Below are 19,044 nucleotides of genomic sequence, written 5' to 3'. Positions count from 1 at the left end.
GTTTGAACTCCTTCGTCGGTAAGAACTTGTGATTGGACTTTTGGGCTAGTCGGTATTTTCTGTGAGGAGCGTCTTCAAAACTCTTTCCGCTAAAAGACATGTGTATGATCTTTTTTTCAGAGACACCCCAGCCAGGGAAGGAAGTGGAGGAGAAAAGCATTTTATGGGAAATGGAACACGGACTACCACTAGGCATAAAACCCTTCCAACACTGGGGACAGCATTCGAGGTACTTTCCTTGGAAGAGACAATTCAGTGCTCACATTGTTCCGTGAGGAAGTGAACATCCAGGAACTCCACTTCCAGATGAGCAAACCATGGCCGATCCTCCGAGTCTCCCCCCTTCACCTTCGTCACATTATATGGCACCAGTTTGTGTACTAGTCTTCAAGGGTTGGCTTAAAGAAGTATTTCTCAATTCTTCTGAAACATGGTGCTCCCCTCTGGTCTTGATTATAGTTTGAGCCCAAGATCTTGCTCTTCGACGTGTGTTAGAATGTTTCAGGTCTGGGTCACTGACGCTAATAGAAAAAATTTCACGCTATATGTAAGTTCTGAGTACATTTTAATTTATGCCTGGTTTTTCCTACCATGATTTTTCTCTTATGAACATCCTGCTTCCATTGTGCTCTTGAAGCCCTGCTTGGAATGAATTCCCAGGGACTTCCAAGGTCCAGCCAAGGCTCAGGACCCTCTGCTTTGAGACAGCTGATCTCATGCTTTGGTGCACATCACAATCATCTGAAGGGCTTCGTACATCCCAGATCTCCAGGCTCGACTCCCAGAGTTTCTAATTTGATGGTCTGGGGTCCAAATTTGCCTTTGTCTCACGTTCCGGGTTGATGTTAAAGCCCTGGGTCTTGGATTCACGCTTTGAGAAGACCGAGTGTGTTTACCGAGGTAGGACTCTTTGCAATGGGACAATCACTATAATTGACAGAGGCACAGGGACATAAAATCTGTGGCTTTCTAAATGGATGTTCCTCCTGTACCATTTTGAAGTGACAGGACTCTCTCTCCTTCCTGTTTGGTGTCCCGTTCATGAGTTTTACCTCTATGTCCTTTGCTCAGTCAACTGTGCAAACTAACAAAAGGAATGGAGCTAAAAATGACTATTTCAGTATAGAATGGTCCAACAGAGCCATACTTGAAGACATGGGAGAGCCAGTGGAGGCCACTCCAGTCCCTGGAGAAACATCATGAATTCAAGAAAATCAATTAGAGGATGTGTAGTGTTCTTGTAACTACTGAAACACTGTCAGCAGGGATGTTTTCCAGGAGTCGCTTTTTACACTGGTGAATCATTTTATTACTTTATGGGCAAAACTATAGGAATCCTCTTGAGATTTGACACAATTACACTTCTAGAGTATCAGCTGATGAAAGGAATATGAAACAACCCTTGTAATTTTATGTAAAATTGACTTAAGTGTGAGCTTGGAAGTTTCAAACACGTTTTTCACAGGCATGTTCTCAAGTCACTGGAGGGACTGGTGACAAGTTTTGGAGGAGTCTAGGTAATTTGCCTAATATCAATCGTAGCCCCATCCACAGGTGCACCAATAGGGCTAAGTGGAGATTTCAAGACACGCCCACGGGGTAGCCATACCCTTGTGGAGATTTAGACGTTCAGGTGATTTAACGACCGGATGGTTCTGATGACTGGATTAGGTTCTCTGGTCAGAGCCCACCATCCAAACCCAATCACTCAAGAGTTAAGCCAATCATCAATCAAGAATTCTCCTCCCACTGTGGGGAGGTGACTCCATATAAACCCGGTTTCCGTTCTTTGACACTAACACAGGTTAGGAGAGCTGGACGCAGCCAGTCATCCTCCTGGCTTCAGAGTCCCCTCGGCCCCTGAAGTCCACTCGTCTGGCTGGGAGTCCCAAGGAGCCGCCATCATGCCCTCCTCTCCGCTCAGGGTGGCTGTGGTCTGTATGAGTAACATGAACAGGAGCATGGAAGCCCTCAGCATCCTCAGGAAGAAAGGTTTCAGCATCAGGTCTTTTGGAATGGGATCCCTCGTGAGGTTCCCAAGACTGGCACCCAAGGAACCAGTGGCTTATGATTTTTCAACTTCATATAAGATGATGCACAAGGACTTTTCCTGTAAAGACCGAAAATACTACAAAGGGAATGGAGTCTTACACATCTTGGGAAGAAATGAGAGAATCAAGCCTCATCCGGAAAGATTTCAAGAGTGCAGAGATCCCTTCAATGTCATCTTCACCTGTGCGGAGAACGTCTATGACAGGGTGGTGGCAGATATGTGTGCCAGAGATCAGGAGACCTGTCAGCCTGTGCACGTGATCAACGTGGACATAGAGGACACCCTGGAATTATCCACCCTTGGATCTCTGAGCATCTGTGAGCTCTGCCAAGGTCTCCAGCCGGTGGAAGACATGAAAGGCAGTCTGGCTGTGTTGCTCCAGGCAGAGAAGGAGAAAACAGGAAGCAACTTTCTTCACACGGTCTGCTTCTACTGAAGATCTTGGCTGATTTCAGCTCCTTTGCAGGTAAGAACTTGTGCCTGGACTTTTGGGCTAGCCGGTATTTTCTGTGAGAAGAGTCCTCAAAACCCTTTCCATTAAAGGCTGTCTCTATGATTTTTTTCAGGTACCCTTTTTTTCAACCCAGGGAAGGAAGTGGAGGAGAATATATTTCATGGGAAACGGAACATGGACCGCCAGTCGGCATCCAAACCCTTCCAATTTGAGGGACAGTGGTGTGGGTACTTGACTCAGAAGAAAGAATTCAGTGCTCACACAGCTCTGCAAGGAAGTTAACCTCGAGGACTCCGTTTTCCCGATGAACAAACCACGGCTTATAATCGAGTGCTGGACAAGTGATGTGTTGAAGGATGCTCTGGAAAAAAAAAAAACAACATTGTGTATTCCATCCATTTTTATGAATTTCCTTTTGCCCTTTTGGCGAGGTGTATGTTAATTTTTTTTTTTTTTTTTCGTGAGATAGGATTATATTAAATGTTTGAACTTTGAAATATTTTTATTTTTAGATTGTATGTCTTTTACTAATGCCAACTGTATTAGAAACTCAGGGTAGATAATGGGTGGCATTTATTACTAAAATCCTGGTATGATCTGTTCAATTAAATAGCTCATTAAATGAAATAAAACCTCTAATTTAAAGAAAAGGTGTCTTTTCATTTGTGGTAGGGGATGCATATTACAAACAGATCCCCTTGGTTTCTTATTGTTCAAGCCATTTGAATTCCATGGAGAAAAGCATTCTTTCCTAAGGAGAATTTTCTTTATGCTTAAAACATTCATCATTTTGAGTTTTGTGCTCCTCTGAAAGTGGATCCTTACTATTGGGAAGTAAAACACTCTTGGTTCTAATGAGCAGTGGCACCAAGTCCTGTGTGACTTGCAGGAGAAAATAAAGGAGAGGTAGTTGGGTTGGTTGAATTAGGTTACTTGCTATGTCACAAAGTAGATGTCGACTTTCTTTACAGAGTGTAGGCAGATTGGAGCAAGGTTGGACCTGTTGGGACTAGCTTGTACAGTAATTCCTGAGGATAAGAGTGGAGCCAGGAGGGGATAATCCATTGAGGCTATCATTTCATGTGATGGGAACACCAAATTAAAGTAGATTTTTAGGTAGTTTTGGGTGTTCTGAAGATAGAAATGTTTTGTCCAGTTGATATTATTTTTGCTGGAAAATCCATTTTGAGGAAAATTTACTATGTTGCTAATTGAGTTCCTATCTGTTTGGGCAAGTCAAGGAAAATATGACAGATGAGTAAAATGTTGCAGGTGCTAAAATGGAGTGATTACAGTGATGAATTACAAAATATAAAGTGTATATAAAATGGATAACTAATAAGGACCTACTCTATAGCACAAGGAACTCTTTTCAACTCTGTAATGAGCTATATGGGAAAAGAATCTAAAAAAGAGTGGATATATATATGTATAACTGATTCACTTTGCTGTACAGTAGAAACTAATACAACATTGTAAATCAACTATAGTCTAATAAAAATTAAAAATAATATTATACATTTACTTAAAAAACAAAATATAAAGTGTATGTGAATAAATGAAAAGGAATGGGACTGGATTAAATAGATGGTGGAACATTGTCTAAGAGTCCTTATAGGTCATAAACATATAAAAGAGATTGGAAAGTTAGAACTTTAATGTTGGTGAATTTACTCTTTCGATTTTGATCTAGTGGTAGAGTTCTTGATGGAACTGTAGAAGTTGGTGTCTCTTGTAGAGTTAGAAAAATGCATTTGAGGGACTTCCCAGGTAGTCCAGTGGTTGGGACTTCACTTTCCAAGGTAGGGGGTGGGGGTTCGATCCCTGGCCAGGGAGCTAAGATCCCACATGCCTTGCAGGAAAAAAGCCAAAAAATAAAACAGAAACAATATTGTAACCAATTCAGTAAAGACTTTTAAAAAAATGGTCCACATCACAAAAATCTTTAAAAAAAAGATGCAGTTGAGGAAGACGTGAAAACCCTGAATATCGTGGGCATCGAGTGGGTAAACTTTTGGTTGCTGGAGTTGCTAAGAATGAGAGCAGAAGGTGAGTTAAATGTCACCTGGGAGGCTGCCTGAGCCCATATTTCCTCCCAAACCCCTGCAGCACCTGGGGCTTCCTTGTGCGGAGAGTCAGAGACAGATTAGAAGGGGTGATTGGAACCCAGAGATCATTTACGTGGAGCTGTAGATGTTACCCACAGTGTTTAGCCAGGACTGCGAACTGCTGGCAGCATTCCAAAGGTATCTTCGGGTCTTACTCGTGGTGAGTGCAATCCCAGGATGCCGAGTCCTGATCTTCATCATTGGACAGTCCTTTTACCAGTATCTTAGGATGCTCTTCATTGTGGCAAGTTCTTTCCAGCTTCAGATCCACCAAAATTGAGTCAGAATTTGGACCAGAAAGCTGCTAAATTCTCTGTGGTCCTCCGGGTGCTACATTAAAAAAAATCATTGGGTGGGGAGGATGGGGCTAGATCAGGTGTTAGTTAAATATGGTGGGAGAATAGTTGCCATGTGGTCTGAACACCACTGGTGTTGGTAGTTTTGCTAAAGGGAGAAGTTATGTTTGTAAGTTGTAATTGTAGCTAACAATAATATTGTTCTGTCTAACCATGAGGAATGGGAAATAAAGATTTAGATGTGCTGCTGGAAATACAGCAGTTTCTTGAGTAGACAGACATGGTTCCAGTTAAGACACAGAGGCAAATGGAATATTTAGAAGGTTGTTGAAAATGAGATGGCAGGATTTAGATGCAAATTGCTGTAAGATATGAATATACATGTAACTAGAAAGGTTAGGTATGCCAAGGATGGCTTTGTGACTGGGACTGGGCACATGGACATAGCTGCAGGTGTGTCTGATCAAGTTCTATTTCTTGACCTGGGTGATGTTTGCCTTATAAGAATTTGTTAGGCCATTCATTTGTTTTGTTTTGTTTTCTGTATTTGTGTGTATGTTTACAATAACAATTTTAAAAAGTCCAAAAATGATAGAAATACTTTACAATCCAAGAAGCAATAACCTCACAATATAAGTGTGTCAGTAGCTTCATTTGTAATTATTTTATTTCAAATCCCTCACTTCCCAAGTCCAATCTACCCCGATGTTGCTTCTTGATTATATATTCACCTTCTGACTGTTGTTCCTGCTTTCACTTCACTCTAAATCCACTGGGCAGGGGATATAATACTTCCACCTCACTCCATTGGCCAAAGCAAGTCATGAGGCCATCACAGATGCAAGGGAGTGGATAATAGACTGTAGCTCATGATGGAGGAGTTGTCTTGTGTGGACAGCAGAAGGAAGAATTATTGCCATTCATTTGTGCAGATAGTCCCACTCGACACACTATCAGATTGACAAATGTTCAATGACTTGACAATATAGTCTACAGGCAAGTTTGTGAGGAAAAAGTTACTTTCATACATTGCTGTTAGTAATGAAAGATAGTGTAGCCTCTCAAAGGGAATCTATCCATATAGGACAAAACTACAAATGCATTTATCCCTTGACCAAGGTAACCCTACTTGTGGAAATAGACTATCAGATCTTTCAATAGAATTATCCAACTGGAGAAGAGACAGAAAATACAGAAAAATCAAGAGACTTTCAAATAATGATGCAACAATGTCAAAAGGTCTAACATATGTGTTGTTGTTGGGATGTCGAAATGAAATGAGAGAAGGGGGCAGAAAAATGTCTTGTAGGAAATAATTGCTGAATATATCCAAATGTGGTAAAAACAATAAATTTACAGATTCGAAAATCTCTGAGAACTTCAAGGACTTTAAAAACAAAGAAAGCTATGTGTAGGCCTCTGCAGATCAAAATGAAAATTAAGATAAAGTGAACAATCTTGAATGCAGTTAAAGGAGTTAGTTAGGCAAATGAAATAGACATGTCTAAGGCATCAAGACTCACACGTCTCCTACTAACTGCTAAGCTCGTACAATTATATACCCTTAGACAACAGAGGTAAACATCAGTATTCATGACTCTGGAATTTGAAACTCATGTGAATTTCATTAATTGTTTTCATGAAGAATAAAACTTTAAAAACCATGAGTCCATATTAATTGTAAGTATTTATATTCCTGTTACATTACAATAGGCCTGAATCAAGGCTGGTTTACATGGTAGATGATTTATGTGTCAGATTATCTGGAGATGAAAAAGAGAGAAAAGGAGCGGGAGGAAGTGAGGAAGATGTGGAGTGGTCTTACAGACCCAGCCCATTTAAGAAGAAGGTGAGGCTCTTGGAGACAGTTCTGTCCCTGGAGCCCTGGTGTAAGTGCTTTCCCTCAAGGGCTCTCGTGACAGAGGATAAAGAGCCCAAATCCTGCAACAAGGTAAATTTCATCTCCAATTGAACAGCTGTTCCTGAAGACTCAGTCTAAGGCTGATAAATGAATTATACACCTGCAGATGGGGTTGGTTCAAGGCCGAAGGTAAGTGCTGGGCAGGTGTTATGTCCCAGACAGGCCAGAGGGTACAGGACACTTGGAGGCTTAATATGTGTGGAATGATAGTGACCAGAGACACAAATCTGGTTGGTTCTAGCAGAAGTGGAGGGTGAGGTCTGGGGAGGGAGGTGAGAATACATGGTCCATCTGATGTTCCTGAAAGTTAGTAAATAAAGAGTCATCATCCAAAAAATAACTGGTGCCCAATAAGTGGACCGGGCATTAGAAGATGGAGATACTGACTTAGACTGCAGATATGTCTTGGCAAATATGAGAGGACCCCTGAGAATGTCTGGGATCTGTGCTGGGGTTCCTAAAGCAGGGTGTGGAAAGAGGAGACCTCCAGGCCCTCTTAGGCAGATGTGAGAAGAAAACATGAGACAGGAGACATTTGAAAGGGGATTTCTAGGATGAACATGTATTACACCAAAGTCACTCTATCAGGAGACCAAACAGGCAAATACCCCTGAGTTCCCTGGCTTCCATTTTTCAGTGAAACAAAACCAAAAAAAACAAACAGCACTTCCCTTTTACTCCTTTTCTCCAAACACACACCCATCCTCAGCTTCTATCATCTCCTCCCTTCTCAAGCCCCTCTCTGTGTTGAATTGTGTCTTTCTGGCTTTTTCCTTCTCACAGAGCAGCCCTATGCTCTCCAGAGACAGTTCCCTGTATCAAGGCCAGTGACTAGACTCTCCTGACCAGTAACTCTAATTGTAGAAGAGTTTCTTCCATCACTGGGAGGATGGTTATAGGAGCTGATTTTCCTCCCCTCGAAGAAAAAACAGAGGCACCGAGAGAGGTAACCTGGGATGGAAGATAAACTGTTAATGAACCTAAGACATAACTTATACTGAGACAGATATTCTGAGATACCCGTCAACAGAAAGAATCAACATTTGTCTCCAATTTTCTAAAACCACCTGCTTAAAGTTTGCTTCACTCTCAGACTTACGCCCCTAGGATCCTGGAAGTTTCCCATTTTTTTCTGCATCTGGATTAATGAATGAATGAATGTACACTAAGAACCAAATGACAATATTTCCGCCTGCAGAAAAATCTTCCAAATGTCATCCCCATTCCCTCCCAGCACTAACGCCTTATTTTCCAATTTCAGTCATTTCTAAACGTAGTTCCTAAGATGTGAGCATGAGCAGTGTGTCACCCCAGGCACACAGGCCCTGTCAGTGTTATTCCTTAACCTTTGTCTACTGAATCCCTTCACAAGTGTGCAAATTGTATGTGGTGAATTCAGAGAGATTTTAAATCTCATTTCCATCAGTTAGGCCAAATCTGCCTATATGACCCCACACGCTGCTTTCTTCAGTATTCCCTGTGCATAGCTGCCTGGATCTGAACGAACACTGTTCATAAATGGTATACTTCAATTTGAATACCTACGTTTTCCATATTACTTCGTTCTCTTTTCATTCTCTTTATGATAAACCATCCACCACAAGGTGAAGTTCAAGTTTATATTCAAGAAACCTCTTGTTACAGCCTTCACAGGTACATATAATGACTTCCTTTGAATATTCATAAGCCTCTGTTGGTAGGAGAAATATATACAATGATATGTTTTGTTTGATTATCTGGAGATATGCATATCTTCTAATTAGACTGTCACTCATTGAAGCAGAGAACATACCCTATTGACTTTTTATGTTTCTTATTATTTGCATGTTCAAAGAAGATGGAGAGTGTGAGATATGCCAAAAGAATATTCCAGGAAAATCTGGATTTTCGTCTCTGTGAGTATGAGGTGATGTCTCTGGTGGTCTCCATGGGTATGTTTCCTTAAACCACACTGGTGTCAGTCACACAGTCTTCCACTTGCTGGGCATCCCTGGCTGGTCCTAGAGGACCAGCACATGTGGATTTCCATCCCTTTCTTCTTTTCGTATGTCCTTGCCCTATCTGGGAACAGCCTTCTCATCTTCATTATTGTGGCAAAGCACAGCCTCCACGAACCCATATACCTCTTCCTCTGCATGCTGGCTGGGGCTTTGTCCTCTCCACATGCGTAGTACCTCAGGCCTTGGCCATCTTCTGGTTCTGTGCTGGGGAGATCTCCTTGAATCGTTGCATCACACAGTTCTTCATTACACACAGCACTTTCATGTCTGAGTCAGGGACCTTGCTAGTGGTGGCATTTGACTGCTACATTGCCATATGCTTCTACCCGCTGAGATACACCACTATTCTTACACACACACTGATTGGGAAAATTGGTGTTACCATCTTTCTGAGAAGTTATTGTATGATTTTCCCCATGATATTTCTTCTGAAAAGATTGACTTTCTGCCAAAGTAATATAATTCCACGCACCTGTTGTGAACACATTGGCTTGGCCAAATATGCTTGTAATGACATACGAGTAAACATCTGGTATGGACTCTTTGTTATAATGTCAACCGTGGTCTTAGATGTCCGACTAATTTTTGTTTCCTACACGCTGATTCTCCATGCTGTCTTCCACGTGCCTCCCCAAGATGCTTGTCACAAGGCTCTCAACACGTGTGGCTCTCATGTCTGCGTCATCCTCCTCTTTTATGGGCCTGCGATCATCACAACGCTTACTCAGCAGTTTGGAAGCCAGGTTCCACCTCATATCCACATCTTGTTGGATAATGTGTGCATTCTGGCTCCACCTATGCTGAATCCCATCACTTATGGGATCAAGAGCAAGCAAATTCGAGAGCAGGTAGCTCACATATTTTTTCCAATGCAGAAATAACTTTGGAGGAGGAACAGTGTTTTCAGCATTTCTAGCTATCCATGATGTGAACTATGGAACTGGTGGATATAAATGCTCACGGTAAACTGACACAGTAGGTAATAGTTTAGTGAATTGTTTCTGTAGAATGTTCACCAGGTAGGTACTGAACTTCCAGTTTCTACTGTCAAAGCAGTACAGCGAGCAGTGTCGTGTTTGACTGAGTAAGCTCCATCCTGCCCAGAGTATGTGGCTAGAAATAGGACTTCCCAAGGTCTTACATCTTTCATATCACTAACCTGATCTTTGGTAATAGAAGAAATGAGAACAATGCTCTGGTTTCACATTTTTTTCAATTATTTATCACTGAGTTTCTCATCCTTTGAGACATCTTGTGACATCCCTGAACTATCACATATAAACCTGCATTCCTTTATGTCTTTCTATGTAGCTAAGCGACTTTCTTAGAATCAGTGATTCTTAGGGTTTCAGGTATTTTTATTATACTATAATTTATATCCTATCACATATATGTCAGAGTACAGGAATGTAAATGAATTGCTTGAATCACATTTTCAAAACCCTTTGGGAGACTGAGGTTGATCCCTTGTGTAATGGGAAAATGCTAATGTGGTATTTGATGGGTGCTATGTACCAGGAGAATGTTGAAGAACGGGAAGTCCCTCAATCTTCACATCAGACCATGATCTTCAGTGATCTCATCAGCTGGGCAGTCAAGGACTGTTTTTTGGCCTCCTTTAATGCAGTACTTCCTAGATCAATTTCCAAGGAATCTGCACTTCCATTGACCCACCTGCTCATTAACTCTTTACCTTTCCCAATTCATACCATACTCCAAATATATCCATGCTTTGTCTTGGGATAACATCTCTTGACTTGTAGAAAATATTTTCTCCCAGGTTTATTGAGATATAATTGCCATACAACATTGTGTAATTTAAGGTGTATATCTTGTTGTTCCTACACACTTCGTTTTTTACAGCGTGATTACCACAGTAGCGTTAGTTAATGCCTCCATCATCGAACAAAACTATCATTTCCTTTTTTTGTGGTGAGAACATCTAAGATGTACAGTGTTATCGACTTTCAAGTATATGACACAGTGTTGTTCACTCTAATCACCATGCTGTTATTATCCTGAGAACTTAGTCCTCTTCTAACTGGTAGTTTGTACCCTTTGACCAACATCTCCTCCTTTCCCCTACCCCCAGACTCTGGCAACCACCATTCTATTACCAATCTCTCTGAGCTCAACTTTTTAAGATTCCACATACAAGTGATATCACACAGTATTTATTTTTTCTCTGTCTAACCTATTTCACTTGACATAATGCCGTCAAGTTCCATCTATGTTATCACAAATGGCAGGATTTATTTCTTTTTTAATCTGGAATAATATTTCATGATATATATGCTGCATTTTCTTTATCTATCCATGCATCCATGTACACATAGGTTGTTGCCATGCCTTAGCTATTGTAAATAATGCTGCAATAATAAACCTGGGGGTGCAGATGATTTTTGAGTCAGTATTTTCATTTCCTTCAGTTAAATACCCAGAAGTGCAATTTGAGGATCACATGGTAGCTATATTTTTAATTTTTTGAGGAACTTCCATACTCTTTTCTGTAGTGGCTGCAACAATTTACATTCCCACCAACAGTGCACAGTGGTTCCCTTTTCTTCACATCCTCACTGACACTTGTTATTTCTTGTCTTTTTGATAATATCCATTGCAAAGGTGTGAGATGACATCTCCTTGTGGTTTTGATTTGTATTTCTCTGATGATTAATGATGCTGAGCTCCTTTTCATGTACCTGTTGGCCATCTGTATGTCTTCTTTGGAAAAATGTTCATTCAGACCCTCTGCTCATTTTAAAATTAGATTGTTTCAGTTTTTCCTATTGAGCTGTATGAGTTCTTCATATATTTTGGATATTAAACCCTTATCATTGTTGAAAAATTCAATTAACAATCAAATTGAGAAGAAAAAAAGAATTTTTTTCAAGCCAAATTGAGGATTATAACCCAGGAGACAGACCCTCGGAATCTCTGAGAACTGTTCTGTCTCTTAGAAGTCGAAGGCAGAGTCATGTACATTTTTGAGACAAAGGATCATACATCAAATGACATACTGACATTTTACATAAAGTTCACCAAATATACATAGTCCAGGTAAGCAGGTACAAAGTGAACAGCAAGTCACCATGACCCCCTACAGAGTTGGAAAGAAGGCTGATATTTTAAGAAGGTACAGTGTTAGCTTCAGAAGAAAGGAAGAAACACATTGCTCTTTGTGACTGAGAAACATTTCTCCCTTTGAGGAGATCTGTTTAATGTGTAAGGCAGATGCACATTGCACATTAGGGAGGGAAGGAGGAAGCCCACACAGACAGAGAGAAGAATCTTATGTTTAAATGTTCTTGTCCTGCCTTAAAATATACATTTTATTTCATTAACAGATATACGATTTGCAAATATTTTTTCCCCAGTTGGTAGGTTGCCTTTCCATTTTGTTGATGGTTTCCTTTGCTGTTCAGAGGCTTTTTAGTTTGATGTAATCTCACTTGTTTATTTTACTTTTGCTTTTGGTGTCAGTTTCAAGAACTTATCACCAAGACCAATGTCACATGGCTTACTGCTTATGTTTCCTTCTAGGCGTTTTACAGTTTCAGGTCTTCTGTTCAAGTCTTTAATCCATTTTGAATTGATTTTTATGAATGGTATAAGAGAGGGGTCCAGTTTCACTCTTTTGCATGTGGCTGTTGAGTTTTCCCAGGACCATTTGTTGAAGAGACTGTCCTTTCCCTATTGTATATGCTTGTCTTCTTTGTTGTAAATCAATTAACTTTATATGGATGGGTTGATTACTTGTCTCTCTTTTCTGTTCCATTGATCTATGTGTCTGTGTTTATGCCAATACCATACTGTTTGATTACCATGACTTTGTGATATAGTGTGAACTCAGGAAGCGTGATGCTTCTAGCTTGTTCTTTCTCAAGATTGGTTTGGTTATTTGGGCTTTTTGTGGCTCCATACAAATTTTAGTATTGTTTTTCTATATCTCTGAAAAATGCCATTGGAATTTTTATAGGGGTTGCATTGTATTTGTAGATTGCTTTGGGTAGTATGGTTCTTTCAACAATATGAGTTCTTCCAATCCATGACCACAAAATAGTTTTCCATTTGTTTGTGTCTTCTTCAATTTCTTCCACCAATGTTTTATAGTTTTTAGGGTACAGGTCTTTCGTCTCTTTGGTTAAATTTATTCCTAGATAGTTTATTCATTTTATGCAATTGTAAATGGAATTGTGTATTAATTTCTCTTTTGGATTGTTTGTCATTAGTGTATAGATACAGAACAGATTTTTGTGTATTGATTTGTATCCTGCAAGTTAGCTGAATTTGTTTTTTTTGCTAACAGTTTTTTGATTACTACTGAGTTTGAATATTTGTTGGATAGTCTTATTTCTTCTTGTGAGTTAAAGATAGCTATCATTTGTTTAGTGATTAGCAAATTGCAGCTCCATGCAACAAGCATGATACCAAGGAAACGGAAACTCTGCCAAGATCAATGGAAGAGGTAGGGACAAACCAATTTCTGTTTTATTTTTAAAGTCTGTTCTCTTGGGTCCTTTAACTTGTAAATGATCTGGCTCCTCCTGTCTTTGCTCATTTAACTCTTGAAAGCTCTATGTTGTTCTTTTCTATTTTCATTTTTTTTAAAAAAACAATAATTATATTTTCTCTATTATATTTAGTTTAACTATTTGTGCAGTATTTTTTTAAACTTTTATTTTAAATTGGAGTATAGCTGATTAACAAAGTTCTGATAATTTCAGGTGCACAGCAAAGCGACTCAGTCATACATATACATGTATCCATTCTCCCAGAAACTCCCCTCCCATCCAGGCTGCCACATAACATTGAGCAGAGTTCCCTGTGCTATACAGTAGGTCCTTGTTGGTTATCCATTTAAAATATAGCAGTGTGTACATGTCAATCACGAACTCCCTAACTATCCCTTCCCCCACCCTTCCCCCCAGTAACCATAAGTTTGTTCTCTAAATCTGTGAGTCTGTTTCCGTTTTGTAAATAAATTCATCTGTATCATTTCTTTTTAGATTCCACATATAAGCGATATCATACAACATTTCTCTTTCTCTGTCTGACTTGCTTCACTTAGTATGATAATCTCTAGGTCCATCTATGTTGCTGCAAATGGCGTTATTTCATTCTCTTTAATGGCAAAGTAATACTCCATTAGTTAAAAAAAAGACAAACATTAATAGCTATATTTGTGAAATATACTTTGTCTTTTTCATTGTTTAATGTTTGAAAATTCTTAAGCTATGATTTGAATGCTGTTTACATCAATTTCTATATTTTAGTTTTTAAAACTTAAAAATGAAAGATTATTTAGACAACAAAGAATTTGAGTGAGGATTACATGGGATATTATACGTAAAGTACTTGGAAAAGCATTTATAGACTTAGAGGTTTTATATATATATTTGCTGTCATTATGATTATGTTCATTCTTTTTTGTTTCATTGAAGTTTTATTTATTTATTTATTTTATTGATTTACAATGTGTTAGTTTCCAGTGCATAGCAAAGTGACTCAGTTATAAGTGTATATGTATATATAATCTTTTTCATATTAATTTCCATTATGGTTTATTACAGGATATTGAATATAGTTCCCTGTGGTATAAAGTAGAACTTTGTTGTTTATCTATTTTATTTTTTATTTTTAAATTATTATTTTAAAAAACTGATATATAGTGAAATTACAATATTGTGTTAGTTTCTGGTGTACAGCATAGTGATTCAGATATATATATGTGTGTGTGTATATATATATATATATATATATATATATATATATATATATATACACACACACATATATAATCTTTTCATTTTCTTTGTCATCAAAATTATTAGAAGATATTGAACGTAGTTCTCTGTGCTATATAGTAGTCCCCTGTTGTTTATCTATTTTCTATATAGTAGTTTGTATCTGCTAATCCTAAACTCCTAATTTATCCCTCCTCACCCCCTTTCCCCTTTGGTAACCATAAACTTGTTTTCTATGGCTGTGAGACTGTTTCTGTTTTGTAAATGAGTTAATTTTTGTTATATTTTAGATTCCACATATAAGTGGTATCATATGTTATTTGTCTCTCTTTCTGACTTACTTCACTTAGTATGATAATCTCTGGGTCCATCCATGTTGCTGCAAATGTCATTACTTCGTTCTTTTTATGGTTGAGTAATATTCCATTGCATATAAGTACCACATCCTCCTAATCCATTCTTCTGTCAATGGACGTTTAAGTTGCTTCCATGTCTGGCTATTGTAAATAGAGCTACAATGAACATTGGGGGTGCATGTATCTTTTCAAATTAGAGTTTCCTCCAAATATAGGCCCAGGAATGGAATTGCTGGATCATGTGGCAACTCTATTTTCAGTTTTTTGAGGAACCTCCATACAGTTTTCCATAGTTGCTGCACCAATTTACATTCCCACCCACAGTGTAGGAGGGTTCCCTTTTCTGCCCACCCTCTCCAGCATTTGTTACTTTTAAACATTTTAATGATGGCCATTCTGACTGGTGTGAAGTGATACCTCATTGTAGTTTTGATTTGTATTTCTCTAATTAGTGATGTTGAGCATCTTCTTATGTGCTTATTGGCCATCTGTATGTCTTCTTTGGAGAAATGTCTATTTAGGTCTTCTGCCCATCTTTTGATGGGTTGTTTGTTTGTTTGTTTGTTTTAAAACCCAGATTTATAGAATTGTCATTACATGATGCTATCTTTTATTTTTAATTAAATTTAATTTTATTTATTCATCTTTGTCTATGTTGGGTCTTCGTTTCTGTGCGAGGGCTTTCTCTAGTTGCGGCAAGCGGGGGCCACTCTTCATCACGGTGTGCGGGCCTTACACTATCGCGGCCTCTCTTGTTGCGGAGCACAGGCTCCAGACACGCAGGCTCGGTAATTGTGGCTCACGGGCCCAGTTGCTCCGTGGCATGTGGGATCTTCCCAGACGAGGGCTCGAACCCGTGTCCCCTGCATTAGCAGGCAGATTCTCAACCACTGTGCCACCAGGGAAGCCCAGGTTGTTTGTTTTTTTGTTATTGAGTTGTATGAGCTGTTTGTATACTTCGTAAAGTAAGCTTCTGTTGGTTGTACTGTTTGCAGGTATTTTCTCCCATTCTGTACGTTGTCTTCTCATTTCATTGATGGTTTTCTTTGCTGTGCATGTTTAATATTTTTGATGTTTGTTTTGTGACCCAGGATGTGGTTTATTTTGTTGCATGATCTCCAGAATCTTGAAAAAATATATTCTGCTGTTGATGGATGGACTGATTTATACGTGTCCATTAGAATTTGTTAGTGGTGTTATTCAGGCCTTCTCTATCTTTGCAGATTTATTGTCTAGTAGTTGTATCAACTAGTGAGAATGGGCTATTAAATCCCCAATTATAAATGTAGATTTGTCTGTTTTTCCTTATAGTTCTATCAGTTTTGGGAGGAGCTTCAAGATGGCGGAAGAGTAAGACGCGGAGATCACCTTCCTCCCCACAAATACATCAGAAATACATCTGCATGTGGAACAACTCCTACAGAACACCTGCTGAACGCTGGCAGAAGACCTCAGACCTCCCAAAAGGCAAGAAACTCCCCACGTACCTGGGTAGGGCAAAAGAAAAAAGAAATAACAGAGGCAAAAGAATAGGGACGGGACCCGCACCAGTGGGAGGGAGCTGTGAAGGAGGAAAGGTTTCACACACTAGGAAGCCCCTTCGCGGGCGGAGACTGCGGGTGGCGGAGGGGAGAAGCTTCGGAGCCACGGAGGAGAGCGCAGCCACAGGGGTGCGGAGGGCAAAGCGGAGAGATTCCCGCACAGAGGCTCGGCGCTGACCAGCACTCACCAGCCCGAGAGGCTTGTCTGCTCCCCCGCCGGGGCGGGCGGGGGCTGGGAGCTGAGGCTCGGGCTTCGGTCGGATCGCAGGGAGAGGACTGGGGTTGGCGGCGTGAACACAGCCTGAAGGGGGCTAGTGCACCACAGCTAGCCGGGAGGGAGTCCGGGAAAAAGTCTGCAGCTGCCAAAGAGACAAGAGACTTTTTCTTGCCTCTTTGTTTCCCGGTGCGTGAGGAGAGGGGATTCAGAGCGCTGCTTAAAGGAGCTCCAGAGACGGGCGCGAGCCGCGGCTTTCAGCGCGGACCCCAGAGACGGGCAGGAGACGCTAAGGCTGCTGCTGCCGCCACCAAGAAGCCTGTGTGCGAGCACAGGTCACTCTCCGCACCGCCCCTCCCGGGAGCCCGTGCAGCCCGCCACTGCCAGGGTCCCGTGATCCGGGGACAACTTCCCCGGGAGAACGCACGGCGCACCTCAGGCTGCTGCAACGTCACGCCGGCCTCTGACGCCGCAGGCTCGCCCCGCATCCTCCGTACCCTCCCTCCCCCCGGCCTGAGTGAGCCAGAGCCCCCGAAGCAGCTGCTCCTTTAACCCCGTCCTGTCTGAGCGAAGAACAGACGCCCTCAGGCGACCTACACGCAGAGGCGGGTCCAAATCCAAAGCTGAACCCCGGGAGCTGTGCAAACAAAGAAGAGAAAGGGAAATTTCTCCCAGCAACCTCAGGAGCAGCGGATTAAATCTCCACAATCAACTTGGTGTACACTGCATCTGTGGAATACCTGAATAGACAACGAATCATCCCAAATTGAGGAGGTGGACTTTGGGAGCAACGATATATACATATTTTCCCCTTTTTCTCTTTTTGTGAGTGTGTATGTATATGCTTCTGTGTGTTATTTTGTCTGTATAGCTTTGCTTTTATCATTTGTCCTAGGGTTCTGTCCTTTTTTTTTTTTTAATTACTTTAAAAAATTTTCTTAATAATTATTTTTAATTTTAATAACTTTATTTTATTTTACTTTATTTTATTTTATCTTCTTCTTTCTTTCTTTCTTCCTTTTCTTTCTCCTTTTTATTCTGAGCCATGTGGATGACAGGCTCTAGGTGCTCCAGCCAGGCATCAGGGCTGTGCCTCTGAGGTGGGAGAGCCAAGTTCAGGACACTGGTCCACAAGAGACCTCCCAGCTCCACATAATATCAAACGGCGGAAATCTCCCAGAGATCTCCATCTCAACGCCAAGACCCAGCTCTACTCAACGACCAGCAAGCTACAGTGCTGGACACCCTACGCCAAACAACTAGCAAGACAGGAACACAGCGCCATCCATTAGCACAGAGGCTGCCTAAAATCATAATAAGGCCACAGACACCTCAAAACACACCACAAGACGTGGACTTGCCCACCAGAAAGACAAGATCCAGCCTCATCCACCAGAACACAGGCACAGTCCCCTCCACCAGGAAACCTACACAACCCACTGAACCAACCTTAGCCACTGGGGACAGACACCAAAAACAACGGAAACTACGAACCTGCAGCCTGTGAAAAGGAGACCCCAAACACAGTAAGTTAAGCAAAATGAGAAGACAGAGAAACACACAGCAGATGAAGGAGCAAGGCAAAAACCCACCAGACCTAACAAATGAAGAGGAAATAGGCGGTCTACCTGAAAAAGAATTCAGAATAATGATAGTAAAGATGATCCAAAATCTTGGAAATAGAATGGAGAAAATACAAGAAACGTTTAACAAGGACCTAGAAGAACTAAAGAGCAAACAAACAGTGATGAACTACACAAGAAATGAAATTAAAAATTCTCTAGAAGGAATCAATAGCAGAATAACTGAGGCAGAAGAACGGATTACTGACCTGGAAGATAAAATAGTGGAAATAACTACTGCAGAGCAGAATAAAGAAAAAAGAATGAAAAGAACTGAGGACAGTCTCAGAGACCTCTGGGACAACATTAAATGCACCAACATTCGAATTATAGGGGTCCCAGAAGAAGAAGAGAAAAATTAAGGGACTGAGAAAATATTTGAAGAGATTATAGTTGAAAACTTCCCTAATATGGGAAAGATATTCTTTTTAAATGTTCTATTGTCCGTCTTTATCCTACAAGTAATTTAACCTCTCTTTATTATTTTGTAACTCTTTAATTCTTTGTGTCACATTGGGACACATTTTTCTGATCTATCTTTAAGTTTCTAATGATCTCTTTAGGTCTATCTAATAAGCTGTTTAACCAATCCATTGTTTTAATTTTTTTAATTTCAAGGATTGCATTAAAAAATTAATAGATATTATTTTTTAAGAGTAGTTTTAGGTTTATAGAAAAATCGAGTAGAAAGTAGAGAGAGTTCCCATATACACCCTACCCCCTTCCTCCTCCTTT

At 40.3% G+C, this 19,044-nt stretch overlaps 2 protein-coding genes and 1 long non-coding RNA gene across 5 annotated transcripts; all 3 read left to right on the top strand.

Moving 5' to 3' along the window:
• Window positions 1-98: 98 nt before the first annotated feature.
• On the top strand, window positions 99-8,852 carry LOC309605069 (RNA polymerase II subunit A C-terminal domain phosphatase SSU72 like protein 3-like; the record flags this gene model as incomplete). 3 transcript variants are annotated; one of them, XM_082340390.1, is made up of 3 exons in its annotated part: window positions 99-229; window positions 1,805-2,519; window positions 2,620-8,852. In XM_082340390.1, the coding sequence occupies 2 exons, from the start codon at window positions 99-101 to the stop codon at window positions 2,487-2,489; spliced, it is 816 nt and encodes a 271-aa protein (XP_082196516.1). In that variant the 3' UTR covers window positions 2,490-2,519; window positions 2,620-8,852. The 3 variants fall into 3 exon arrangements, with proteins under 3 accessions (XP_082196516.1, XP_082196515.1, XP_082196517.1); XM_082340389.1 differs by having other exon boundaries at window positions 2,597-8,852; XM_082340391.1 differs by having other exon boundaries at window positions 147-229; window positions 1,805-8,852.
• On the top strand, window positions 6,647-14,681 carry OR52B4 (olfactory receptor family 52 subfamily B member 4; the record flags this gene model as incomplete). The annotated part of the gene is given in 4 exon segments (XM_082343923.1): window positions 6,647-6,800; window positions 8,739-8,825; window positions 8,828-8,977; window positions 8,980-14,681. Coding segments are annotated over 4 exon segments (1,125 nt in total). The 3' UTR covers window positions 9,714-14,681.
• A 20-nt stretch (window positions 14,682-14,701) lies between these two features.
• Window positions 14,702-17,600, top strand: LOC309605097. Its single transcript, XR_014231227.1, has 2 exons — window positions 14,702-15,476; window positions 15,845-17,600. It is a non-coding gene; the product is annotated as an uncharacterized lncRNA (long non-coding RNA).
• The last annotated feature ends 1,444 nt before the right edge of the window (window positions 17,601-19,044 follow it).

This window comes from Balaenoptera borealis (genome assembly GCF_965194805.1).
Source record: "Balaenoptera borealis genome assembly, chromosome: 11".
NCBI classification, from domain to species: Eukaryota; Metazoa; Chordata; class Mammalia; order Artiodactyla; family Balaenopteridae; genus Balaenoptera; species Balaenoptera borealis.
The sequence above is the reverse complement of the archived record's forward strand: the minus strand, read 5'-3'. Positions and strand labels throughout refer to the sequence as shown.